The sequence below is a fragment of the Meriones unguiculatus genome, chromosome 19, assembly GCF_030254825.1.
Source record: "Meriones unguiculatus strain TT.TT164.6M chromosome 19, Bangor_MerUng_6.1, whole genome shotgun sequence".
In the NCBI taxonomy this organism is placed as follows: Eukaryota; Metazoa; Chordata; class Mammalia; order Rodentia; family Muridae; genus Meriones; species Meriones unguiculatus.
The window spans coordinates 38953661-38967260 of record NC_083366.1 but is presented as its reverse complement, the minus strand read 5'-3'; the positions used below and the strand labels follow the sequence as shown (position 1 = coordinate 38967260).

Sequence of the window (13600 nt, the reverse complement as noted above, 5' to 3'; positions counted from 1 at the left end):
GAGAAAGCTTAACTAAGCAAAATCTGTGAAAGAAAATAATCATTTGGCTATGTAAGAAACAAAAGTATCCTCCTATAAACTGAGGTAATAAAATCATTTCCAGAGGAAATTCATGAATGACCACTGTATAAACATGGATCACAGATCCAATTGCAGAGCAAATGCACAGTTCTCTGTGGCTTTACAGCATTCTCTTGGCTCCTTTACAAAGGGAAGCAAATTCCTACCCTGATGGCACAAAACTGAATATTTGCAACATAAAATGTTTTAGTCCCTATTGTCATTCCCTTTTGTCTTGGACACAGTTGGGGAGAAGGTCCCCAGGGAAAGAGCATGGCAGAACAGAATGTGAGCAAGAGGAAGGGTGATTCAGAGAGCCCCACTGGGTATCATCCTTGGCTGTAAGAAGGAAGGGTTGCTCCCTTTTGAAGAAGCAGGAGCACAGAGCAGCATGAGGAATCTTCCTCTAGTCTCCCTGTGCAGTCCTGATGGGGAGGACTCTGAAAAGGGCAGGGAATGCCCCCTCCGCACTGCAATGCCTGAAAATGAAGGCTCCTGTTGCCTGCAGGACTCCTATTCTCATATTTTCTGATTTACTCCTGAGTGAAGATCTCATGACTTGTTCCTGGAGAGCAGAATGAGGGGGCAGAGCACACTTCGCCATATCAGGTTGATGTTGAAGAGTTTATGAAGACCTTGTTGGGTCTGCATGCTTTTAATGAGTCCATTTCTAATTCAAAGTTCCTTGAACTAACAAACACATACAAACCATCCTGATCTAAGGCTCCAAGTGAGGTTTGTAGAACAGTTTCTTAAAACACTGTGTAAGACATGCTGGGAAAAAATGAACTGAAATTTGAGTGCTTGATCTTGTGTAGTATGGCTTGCATTCCATGACTGCATTTAGAGAATTTTGACTCCATCTTGCTTCTTCATTCCATTCACTTTTCTTACAGTGGGTACCTGGCAGCACTTGTTTGTTCTCTACTGGAAAACAGACTTGGGAGCAGAGAAGCCTCATGATCCAACCCAATTGTTACCTACAGTTTATAAAACGGCAACTGTGATCCTATAAATTTAGTGTTGCCCACAGCCTGGTCTTGGTGCAAATAGAGAAAACACGAACAACTTTGTTATTTTTTAAAGCTGAACTATGATGTTGGAGGAAGAAAAAAAAAATCTTATCCTTATCCTTATACCCCAGCTGGAAAAGAGAAGCTCAACATGGGATTTTAATTATTTTCTTGCTGAGAGTGTTGAGAAAGGCTGTCTCTGCAAAGATTGCAGACAGAACCCCATTCAGGAGCAGAGAAATTGCTTGTGTGTCCCTTCAGGCTCTAGGTTTAGACAGTGAACTACAGTTACCAGGTAGATACTAGCTGGGCAGCCTCCGTGTTAGAACTTTCAGAGACATGGGGTTCTGAGCTTGTTTCAGGTGTTAACAAGTCCTTTCATTTTTCACACACTGATAAAACTAGCAATTCAAGATGCTTAAACTTACTTAATGCAAAAGGATACTTCAGTTTTTTACTCAGACAAATGTCATTTTTATAATGAATTTAATCAAGATGATTAAGTGTTTCCAGAATGGGAAAGTTTGATCCTAAAGTGAGAAAAGTTCAATATAACTCTTAGAGGCACTGTATTCTCCCTCTTCAGCCCTTTATTTTTACAACTTCCTGTCCTTCCCAGCAATGACCTGTCCCTATTTAGTTCCCTAACTGCTGAGCATCATGGGCAGATATTACTTCCACTGGCAAATGTCACCACACAGTGGACTCAGAACGACAGGAGAAAGAACATTGCTTCTGTAATTACAGAAACTTAATATGGGTGAAAAGTAATTGTCTTCTTATCAGCCAGAGCTTCTCAGAGAATCAGGTTGGGACTGAATTCTAGCAATTAAATGCCACTGAAAAGGCCACTGACCAGTACATGAATCTTTATAATGAGACAACTTCTGAATAATATTTGAGAATATTTCATTCATCAGTATTGTAGGTAGGGAGAACCTGCAGCTCTTCATCTAAACAAGAACATTACTAAAGTTGATGAGTTTCATTACTGATAGAGCAAAATAGTGGAATAAAGCTGGAGGTCTTTGCAGAAACTGCAGCATAGTGTCACCTCAGTTCTACAAGCTTGAGGGTATTTTACAGCACTGGAGAAACTCAGGAAATCCTTAGTTGTGACATCTCTCTTTATCCAGACAGTCCACACCAGAATTCCTACCAACAGCAATATTTTTCCTCCTTCCTTCCTTCTTTCAATCCTTTCTTTCTTCTTCCATCCATCTGTTCTTCTTTACCTCATCTCTCCCTTGCTTTTCCATTTTTATTTTCTTACTCTTTAGTTTCTTTATTTCTTTGTATATCTAGATAGTAACCTATCAGATGTAACCCTGGTAAAATAAATTCCCACTCTGCAGGCTGCTTCATCATTGCAATGATGGTGTCCTTTGCTGTGTAGAAACATTTTAGTTTCAGGAGGTCACATTTATTAATTGTTCATGTAATGTCTGTGCCATCAGGATCCTGTTGAGAAAGTCCTTTCCTATGCCAATGAGTCCAAGGCTATCCCTTACTTTCTCTTCTTTCAGGGTCAGTATGTCATAGAAGTTCTTGGTCCATTTGGAGTTAAGTTTTGTACAGGTGAGAGATAAAGATCAAGTTTCATTCTACATATAACTATCCTGTTTAGCTAACATCTTTGGTTGAATATGTTCTATTTCCTCCAATATGCACTGTTGTTCTCTTTGTCAAAACTTAGGTGGTTGTAAGAGTGTGGGTTTAGGTGTGGGTCCTTGGCTCTATTTTATTGATCAACATGTCTGCTTTTAGTGCCAGTGTCATGCTCTGTTATTAGTATAGCTCTGTTGTATAACTTGAACTCTGGTTAACAACAGCAGGTTGTAATATTGATAGTGAAAAAATGTAATGGAGATTATGACTGAATATTCCCACTAGTCGCTCTGTGGGAATTACTGCAAAGAAAAATTAACCAATGGCAAAGAATCAAAGAACAAACCTTACAAATTTATCTGAGTCAGGAATTTGCTTTTTAAATTGTAGCTTTCAGTTGAGAGGGGTGGGTGCAGGCACAGAAACTTTAGAAATACCTAGGTAACTGCTTCAACGGTGCTTTGAACTGTGTAATTTCTTATGTTACAGTAACACCAGTTATGTAAATATCTTTGAAAGGGTATTAAAATAAGAATATGTAATTTAAAGAGTTAATAAACATCTGGTTTTGAAGAACTGGAAAAGCCAATAAATGTTAAACATACAACAGTCAAAATGTGTGAACTGACTTCCTGAATTTGTATGTTTCAGGAACCATAAGTTAAAACACTGATCATGAGTTGGGCAAATGAGAGCATCACAGGAGAGTTTGTTCTCTTGGGTTTCTCAGATCAGCCATGGCTGGAGTTTCCACTCTTTGTGGTCTTCTTGACTTCTTACATAGTGACCATCTTTGGGAATCTCAACATCATTCTGCTGTCCCGTTTGGACCCCAAACTCCACACTCCCATGTACTTCTTTTTGACTAATCTATCAGCCATAGATCTTTGTTACATCACATGCACAGTTCCACAAATGCTGGTAAATTTACACAGCACTAGGAAAGTAATCAGTTATGGCGGCTGTGTGGTCCAGCTCTTCATGTTTCTGGCCTTGGGGGCCACTGAGTGTGTGCTGCTGCCGGTCATGTCCTTTGACAGGTTTGTAGCCATCTGTCGGCCTCTCCATTACTCAGTCATCATGCACCAGAGGCTCTGTCTGCAGTTGGCAGCTGTGTCCTGGATCATTGGCTTTGGGAACTCAGTGTGGCTGACCACCCTAACTCTCCAGTTGCCGCTCTGTGGTCACTATGTCATAGATCACTTCCTCTGTGAAGTGCCCGCACTGCTCAAGTTAGCCTGTGTTGATACAACACCAAATGAGGCTGAGCTCTTCTTTGGGAGTATTGTCTTCCATTTAACACCTATGACTCTCATCCTTATATCATATGGTTTTATTGCCCGTGCAATCTTGAAAATCCAATCTGCTGAAGGTCGACAGAAAGCATTTGGGACCTGTGGGTCCCACCTAATAGTAGTATCGCTGTTTTATGGCACAGCTATCTCCATGTACCTACTTCCACCTTCAGCCCACTCCAAGGACCCACGGAAGATGGTTTCCCTCTTCTACGGAATTATTGCTCCGATGCTGAACCCCCTTATCTATACCCTTAGGAACAAAGAGGTAAAGGAAGCCTTTAAAAGGTTGATCAAGAGATTCTTCTTAACCAAGAACTAAGCAATATGGAAAAGATACACTAAAGAACACTCCCAGGCTCCTCTTCACTTTCTATTGTGCTGGTGGAGAAAGGGTTTCCTTTGACTATACTCTAGGATGATTCTCTGCAATGGTTTAAATCCAAGCCAAGGCTGTGAACATTTATTGATAATTGTGTTTAGATTATTGTTGAAAACACTGAAAAAAAAAAAAAAACAGCCTCCCTGAACCTAATTCTTTAAATCATCTTATAAACATCACATTCTAATCCCTTTGCTGAATGTAAGAAGAGATGGAACATCTTTCTCTCTCTGTTCATCAGAAGAAAGCTCCTTTGGCTGCTTCCATAGCTCCTTCAAGCACTATATGGAAAAGGAGTAGGGATACTGGACAGTCCTATCTTCTTCCTGAACTTAGTCAGATTTCTTAGAGTGTTTCTCCTTTAGGATGATGTTGGCTGTGGATGTCGTATGCAACCTGGATTGCATTGCACATGCTTCCTCTGCTCCTGATATTTCTAGGGCTTCTATTATGAAAGCAAATTGGCTTTTGCCAAAGGGATTTTTCGCATCTATTGAAATGGTCATTTGAATTTTGTCTTGAAGTTCTTTGATGTATTTATTATATTTGTTGACCTTCATATGTTGAACCATTCCTGAAGAACAAAGTTAACTTGATGATGGTGGGTTTTTGATATATGCCTGTAATTTGGGTTGCAATTTTATGATTAATTACTTCTGCATCTAGGTTCATGAGGTATCTTGGCTTGTAGTTTTTGCATGGGGTCTTTACCATGTCGTGGTTTTAGAATAATACTGGTTTTGTAGATGGAAGTGCTCCATCTTTTCCTGTTTTCAGTGATTGTAAGAAGTGTTGGTTGCAGACATCCTTTGGAAGTCCTCTGCAGTTCTGCTGTGAATTCGTATAGGCCTGACATCTTTTTAATCAGGAGGCATTTTTATTATTATCTCAATCTCCTTGCTTTCCTAAGTTTCTTTAAATCATTTATCTTATCTTGGTTTAACTTTCATGGTTTGAATGGACTTAAAAATATTTCCATTTTTTTAGATTTTCTCCCTTAATGGTGTACATGTTTTTAAAACATACTCATATAGTATTCTGACTTTCTTAGTTGTCTCTTTTAATATTTCACTTTTTATGTATGATTGTGTTAATTTGGTTTATCTAGTTCAGTTAGTCCCTTGTCAAACATATCAAATAGCTATTTTCTCTTAATATGTGACTTTTTCTTTTCTTTTAAAATGCCTTTTCTGAAATATAATTAGCACACAATAAAATTTGCTCATTTACTATGACTATTTCAATGATTTTAGTATGCTCACAGAACAGAATCAATATCAACACAGTCTAATTTTAAGACACCTTCATCATCCCCAACAAAAACCAAGCACACATAAACAAACATTCTCTATTCCACTTTCCAACCCCAAAAAAGACATCATTTGTAAATCAGATAGTGATTCTACCTTGAACTTCTGAACCTCTATGACTGTGAGAGAAAAACTTTGTCATTCTAAACTACCCAGTGCATGGCATTTGGATTTAACCAACTTACTTGGACTAAATATTTGTAAATGTTCATTAATGCTTGAAAGGGATGTGTGGTTTGATATTGTGAGGAAAGCTCTATAAATGCTCATTGGCTTCCCTTGATTGGTTGTGTCATTGAGATAATCCATACTCATGAATTTTTGGAAGACCCAATATTGCTAAAACATAGCTTCCCAACTTGACTTGTAGATTCCCTGTAACAGCAATCAAATCTCAGTAAGATATCTCAGAGCTGGAAACTGTGTAATTCTAAATATTAAACAGAAAAATGAAAATAAACATAATATTAAATATATGAAAAATGCAGAAAGTTAGGGCGTTCATCTTTCTTACTCAATTTACTTAATATACCATTGCAAAAATCAAGTCAGCCTGGTGTTGGGAAAATAATAAACCACATATCAACAGGCCATAATAAGAGTTAGGAATACATTCTTACATGTACAATCAACTGACGATTGATATAGGAATTATCACTTTTTTCTTTTGTTCTTTTATTATTAGTAGTAGTATCATTTATTACTATTTATTCAATTTGTATCCTCTTCCCCTCCCAACCCCACCCTCTCTCATCTTCTCCCCTTATATCCCTCCTCCAGTCCACTGATAGGGGAGGTCATCCTCCCCTTCTATTTGATCCTAGCCTATTAGGTCTCATCAGGACTGGTTGCATTGTCTTCTTCTGTGGCCTGGCAAGGTTGCCCACCCCCCACACCAGGGGGAGGTAATCAGAGCACCTGCCACTGAGTTCATGTCAGAGAAAGTCCCTGCTCCTTTTATTAAGGACCCCACTTGGATACTAAGTCTATGGCTACATCTGAGCCAGGGTTTTAGGTCCTCTCCATGCATTGTTCTTGGTTGGGGATCAGTCTCTTCAGGGCCCCCAGGGCTCAGTTTTTATGCCTCTGTTAGTCTCCTTTTGGAGCTCCTGTCTCCTCCAGGTCTTTCTATCTCCCACTTCTTTCAATTATCAGTGATAGAGTAATTGGTCAGTTACTTGTAAGAATATGAAACTAGATATAAGCTATCTATTCAAAATTAACCATAGATCTAAATTTAAATATAAAGATAATAAAAATTCTAGGAGAAAAACATTTTAAAACTATGCCATTATGTCTTTAGTTATGAGTTCTTAGATACATCATGAAAATCACAATGTATGAAAGAAAACTGGTAGTTATAACCAAAAGTAAGAACTTACACTTTGCTAAAAATATAGGTTGGGAGGGGAGGAGGGAGGGGCTTATGGGGGGAAGCAGAATGAATAAAGTGTAATTGATGAAAAATTTTTAAAAAAAGGAAAAAAAAATAATTTAAGAACCTTAAATGACTTTCAAAAGTGGAGGAAAACATGGAGTTAGTCAATTGGCATGAAGCACGTCTCGCCCCTGGGGGCAATGGTCTCCTGAACCTATTCAGACCTCGGACACCACCACTGCTAATTCTAGAACTGACGCAGGATGTTCCAACGAGGAGGTTAAGGCTTCTCATAATATTTCCTATAAGCCCACACCTGTTTGTCTATATCCCCCATTTTTATTCATTATTAGCCAGATAGAGCCAAGTAATTGTGGTAATGATACTTGCTTTTTTGCCCAATGCTGGAATGCTAGTAAATTTAGGTATGCCCTGGTTACTCGCATGCCTCACTGGGTGCCTGTGCCCGTTGAAGCCCCTCACGCTATGACTCTCTTCAGACAGAAAAGGGATCTTGGAACTACAGCCACCATTGTTACTACCATCTCATTGGCGGCTGTTGGAGCTACCACCGGGGCATTAGCCATGAGTCATACTGGGCAGACTGCTCAGACCCTGAATAATCATTTAGCCAATGTAGCTCATGCCTTAGTTGTACATAAAGGAATTAATGCTCAACTAAAAGGAAGCTTGATGGTGTTCAATCAGAGGATCGACCTCGTGCAGGAGCAAATTGATACCCTATGGCAAATCGCTCAACTTGGCTGTCAATGAAAATATGCTAGCATATAACATGAGAATTTTTCCTGTGCTGCAAATCTGTCTAAACAATTGTCGAGCTATATTTTAGGTAATTGGACTGGAGAATTTGATACTACGATGGAGCAGCTGAGAGTGGCCATTGTCACAGTAAATTCTACCAGAGTGGATGCAGGACTAGCCACAGGATTATCAACATGGAATGGGCGGGCACGGGAGCGTTAGCAGGCCTTCTGGTGTTGGTCTCCTTGGTTTGCCTGTGGTATATATGCAAGATTAGAGTCTCACAACAGTGTGATGCAGCCATGATCATTCAGGCCTTTACAGCCATTGAAGCAGGACATTCTCCCCAAGCATGGTTGGATACCATAAAAAGCTAAAATGTTATGCTCAGGATGCGAGGCTAAGCACTGCACTCAGGGTCAGCTGCTTTGGACCCAGAGAAGAGCATGTCTGATTGCATACGGGTTGATGCCCCAGGTCCCGCCTCTGAGAAAAAGGTATCAGACGGGTCTGATGCTCTTTGGGTGGATGACACCTAAATGAACATCGGTACAAAGTCCCAATTTATTTCTAATATCAGATATCAGACCTCTACTCTTGCCTGATGCGTCTAAAACAAAAAGGGGGAACTGTAGAGAGCTGCGGAATGCTATGCCTTAAAGATGGAGCTGGTTTCCGCCTTCCACCTTCCCGATGGTGAGTGCTCTCTGTCACGAACAATTCCACATTTGGCTAAGGCTGAGGATCTGGCTTGCTTCCATGTATGTGGACCTATCTGCATTGCCCACGTGGCACGCTGAGGTTGGCTACCCAGAGGCTATTTAAGCTATGGGCTGGCTTTCCCCAGGGTCCGAGGATTGTTCAAGGTTCCTGAATAAACTGCATTGAAAAAAAAAAAAAAAGAAAGAAAGAAAAGAAAAGCGTAAATAAATTTGAAATGATGAAAAAAATATAGGTTAGGAAAAATGTTGTAATATTCATGATAAATATTACATATTATATATATATATATATATATATATCATAAAGACCTTATGCCCAAAGCTTTCTAAGTCATCTGTATGAAAGTACATTCCAAAATTTAAAAGGCTAAAATAGCTGAGCAAGCAGCTCTCCAAAGCATTCATATACATAGCAACAAAACATGAAACAATTTTTTATAGTTAATTGAAAATCAAAATGACAAGGAACCACACCACATACCCATGATATAATGAGTTTCAGAGAAAGATGTTGTTTTTTTAAAAAGTTGTTACATGACACTTTAAATATACAGTGACACTGGCATGTACTTTAAAATGGTTACAATGGTAAATGTTATACTCGTGTATACAATAAAATCTAAATACCACCTAAAATTATATTATATTTATAATGTATTTTTAAAGATAGAGAAAAGATCAGGTTTCTGCAAAATGTGCATATATCAGTATATAAATGTGTGTACATACGTTCATTTACTGCTACAGAAATGAATACAAGGGCATGCAGTTGTTCAACTGATAGAAACTAATTTATAGGTTGATTCTTTTCCATGCATGAGAAAACAATGTAATGATATAATAAGGTCAAAACTAGATATCATTTTTAGGGGGTGGCCTGTATTAGTGTATTATATTTACCTCATTCTTTTATAGATTCAAGTTTCTGAGATTTGAGGACTGTGTTGTCATTTATAGCAAGAGACTCAAAATGTCATTATGCCACCTGTACTGGAATTCAGGCTTGGAGAGAAGGGTAATAAATGCAGTTCTTGGGCCGGTGAGATGTCTCTTGCTGCCAAGCCTCATGACCTGAGTGGTATCTGTAAGATCCATATAGGGGAAGGACATGGCTAACTCCCACAAGTTGGCCTCTGCCTTCCCCATGGTAGATAAATGTACCCTGACTGAAGTCTGTCTGATCATGTTCTGAAGGGGCATAGGAGTCATTTCCTTGAGGTCTGAGGTACATAATTGGAGTTTATGATATTTGGAGTAATACCCATATTAGGTCATTTTAAAGAAAGATTTATGTTTATATAGTAATCTGCCTGCATGTGTACCTGTAGATCAGAAGAGGGCACCAGATCTCATCATGATTATGACCAGCCATGCAGCTGCTGGGACTTGAACTCAGGACCGTTTAGGAAGAACATCCTTTGCTCTTAACCTCAGGGCCATCTCTCCAGCCCCTCACATTAGATCTTTGATATATGGGATGAGGCTATCACAGCGGGAAGTCTAAGATATTGCTTTGAATTTGCTGTTCTGCCATTTTCCACTATCATAGGTTTTATGACAAATTTGCTTCTTAAGGGGGTAATAGTAAAATTCAGTATCATCAAAGACATACAGTACACAGAACTCATCTCTATTAACTCCACTTAAGCACTCTAATCTGACTCTTTCAGAACTTGGAGAGAGCCTGCAGAATGTCTATAGATTGCTGCAGTGTTGATCAATTGACAATACCAAGCACAACTTCTGTGCTAACCATAGTGATGATGAGTGAAATTAACAAGACCTTAGGAAGTAAGATATGCAACCACTGATCTAGGAAATAACATGTACATATGTTTTGTATTTATATATGAGTATGCGTTACCAGCTTTTACTACAGTGAGTTGAGTTTTGACTGTAGTTATCCTCTCCCTCAACTCCTTTCAGATCCAACCACAGCTAACTTTGTGTAGTTTTTAATTCATCTGTCAAGTCCAGATTTGCTGCCCATACATTAATTAATGTTTGCCTTCCAGTGCAAGGGGCATGGTCAACTTATCAGTGGCAACACTTTAAATTTTTTCATAGATTTTACTTTTTCAATTTTCAAAATGTTTTCATATATTTTGATCACATTTTTCTTCTCCCACAACTCTCCCCCCATACTTCACATCTCCCTACCCACCCAACTTCATGTTTCTAAAACAGAAAAGAAACAAAAAAAAAAAAAACAGGAAAAAATGAAAATTAAAACTGATTTTAAAACTTATAAAAAGAAAATCAGTAAGACAAAAATCCAAACAAAACATAAAGCATGGATCCAAGTGAGTTTATTTTGTGTTAGCTAACTACTTCAGGGAATGGAGTCTGTCCTAGAGTATGGATGACATGCCCAATGACACTCTTCTGGAGAAAGTATATTTTCCCTTTCCTAGCAAGTATCAGTTACAAATGCTTCTTAGCTAGAGGTGGGACCTTGTGCCCACTTCCTTTCTCAATGCAAGAATTTTGTCTGGTTTGAGCCTGTGCAAATTTTCTATATCCTGGCACATTGTTTTTTGTCTGTTTGTTTGTTTTGTTGTTCATTTGTTGTTGTTTTGTTGTTCATTATCAGTCCTGTTGTTTTTGAAAAACACTGGTTTTGCTTTGGTGTGTGTGTGTGTGTGTGTGTGTGTGTGTGTCTGTCACCCATCACTTCTGGCCCTTACAACCAGTGACTCAACAAGATGTAACCCATTTCTAACACTGAATGCTTTACTTGTTGGCATAGGATATCAGGTTGGGGCATAGTCTTCCCCACTAAATAGTGACTCTTTTAATTTTCTTGTCCTTTCTGCCTTCTCTTCTGTAAAGGTCCTTGAGATTTGACAGGAAGGATTCAATAAACTCATCCCATTTAGGACTGAGTACTTCAAAGTCCTCACTCTCTGTACATTGTCCAGTTGTGGGTCTCTGTGTTAATTCCCATCTACTTCAAAATAAAAGTAAAAATGGATTCTCTGATGAGAATGTATTGATCCATGGGTTTAGTAATAAATCATTAGGAGTCATTTTATTGCTATGCTCCTTCTGCAGAATAGTAGTAGGTTTTTCTTTAGGTCCATAGCCTAGTTAGTCTCAGGTTCCTGGTCACTTTAGCAGTGTCATGTATGGGCTCATCTTATGGAGTGTATCTTACATTATGGAGAGAAAAAAAAAAAAGTTGTTGGTTACTCCAATAACATTTGTGCCACTATTGCACCACTATATCTTATGGGTATGTCTCTGTTGTTGATCACATGTTTTATAGCTGGGTGACAATGATGGCTATTTTTCTCTTCTAGTATTATACAATGTGCCATTTTGAACAATGAATACCAGTCCATATTGGTCAAGCTTCTAGTTGGGAGCCAGCTTTATTTCTCCATGTTCGATAGCGTGAGAAAGTTGTGTCTTCAGCAACAAGGTCTTAACCATCAGGTTATGGATAGTAACCAATAGCCTTGGCTATAGTCTGATTTTAAGGGGCATCTATCAGACATCTATCAGCCTTTGGCCAAAGACTCAACAAGATGTAGCCCATTTCTAACACTGAATGCTTTACTAGTTGGCATAAGATGTCTAGTTGGGGCACTGTCTTACCCACTAAATAATGACTTTTAATTTTCTTTTATACATGTATATATTCTAGGAATCTTCTACAGCAGTAAGTTTTTATGTGGTGTTTTAAAAGGACTTTAATGTTAACATCCCTCTCCATATTCCCTCCTTACCCATTCTAATCGCCTCACCATTTAATCTTCCTATCTTGTTTCCCATTTATTTCGTTATAACACTGTACTCCATCTCCCCCTTTTTGGAAGATTCCTTCTCCCCCCAGGTTCTGTCTAGCTACAAACCCTCTGTGGTTATTCAGATTGAAACACACATATCTAAACCTTAAAAGCTAATATCCACATGTTATATATCTTACAAGAGAAATGATATAGTGTGTCTTTTTGAGTCTTGGTTACTTTACTCAGAATGATTGCCTCTAGCTCTATCCATTTACCTACACATTTCATAATTTTGTTTTTCTCAACTGCTGAGTAATATTCCATTGTATAAATGCACCACATTTTCGTTTTCCATTCATCGGTTGATAGACTTCCAAGCTGTTTCCAATCTCTGGATGTTATCAATAGCACAGTAATGATCACGGGTGAACAAGTATATTTGTATGAAGATGTAGAATTTTTTGCATATATGCCCAAGACTGCTATGTATGGATTTTGTGGTAGATCTATTCACAACTTTTAAGGAACAGTCACACGAATTTCCATTGGGGATATGTGAGTTTTGCACTTCCAACAGCAAGAAACAAGTGTTTCCCTCTATTTGTATTCCATTTTAATAGGGATATTTATTTTCTTGATACTCAATTTTTTCATGTATTGTAGATACTGTCTATAAAATGTATTTAATTGTTAAAGTTTTTCCCCAATTCTATAGGTTGCCACTCTGCTGTTCACAATCCTTTTAGTTTCATGAGGACCCATTTGCTAATTTTATTTTTGTCTCTGCCTTTACCTAATTTTTATTCCATAGCAAGGTATTCGGCTTCCATAAGTTTGTTCCATGAGAAACACTTTCTTTTATTTCTGTTGCTGTTGATAGCCAGCTTACATCCATAATGGCCAGATAAGATGCAGGGGGTTATTCAGTTTTAATTGCTGTTGTGTCCTAACAAGTGGTCAGTTTTGGAGAAAGTCCCATGGGCTACTGAAAAGAAAGTATAATTCCATTGTGCTTGGGTGGAATATCCTGTAGATAACTGTTGGGTTTATTTGAGTTATGACATTATTTAATCCCAGCATTTCTCTTCAGTGTTAGCCTGGATCGCCTGTCTATGTGTGAGAGTCTATGTGAGAATGGAGTATTGAAGACTCCCACTCTCAGTGTGTGAAGGTCAATATGTGATGTAAGCTGTAGTAGGTTTGCTTTTATGAATTTGGGTGGCCATGTGCACTTTGGTGCATAAGTGTTTAGAATTATGATACTCTCATGGTATGAGTATTTAGTGTCCTTTCCAATCTCTTCTGATAAATTTTGCTTTGAAGTCTATTTTGTCAG

General features: G+C 38.4%; 1 protein-coding gene across 1 annotated transcript; it reads left to right on the top strand.

Moving 5' to 3' along the window:
- Positions 1–3356: 3356 nt before the first annotated feature.
- On the top strand, positions 3357–4298 carry LOC110556169 (olfactory receptor 2B6). The gene has a single exon (XM_021649824.1). The coding sequence runs from the start codon at positions 3357–3359 to the stop codon at positions 4296–4298; it is 942 nt and encodes a 313-aa protein (XP_021505499.1).
- Positions 4299–13600: the final 9302 nt, after the last annotated feature.

Coding starts and splice junctions, on each gene's coding strand:
- LOC110556169 (XM_021649824.1), top strand. CDS start 3,357: ATGAGTTGGGCAAATGAGAGCATCACAGGAGAGTTTGTTCTCTTGGGT.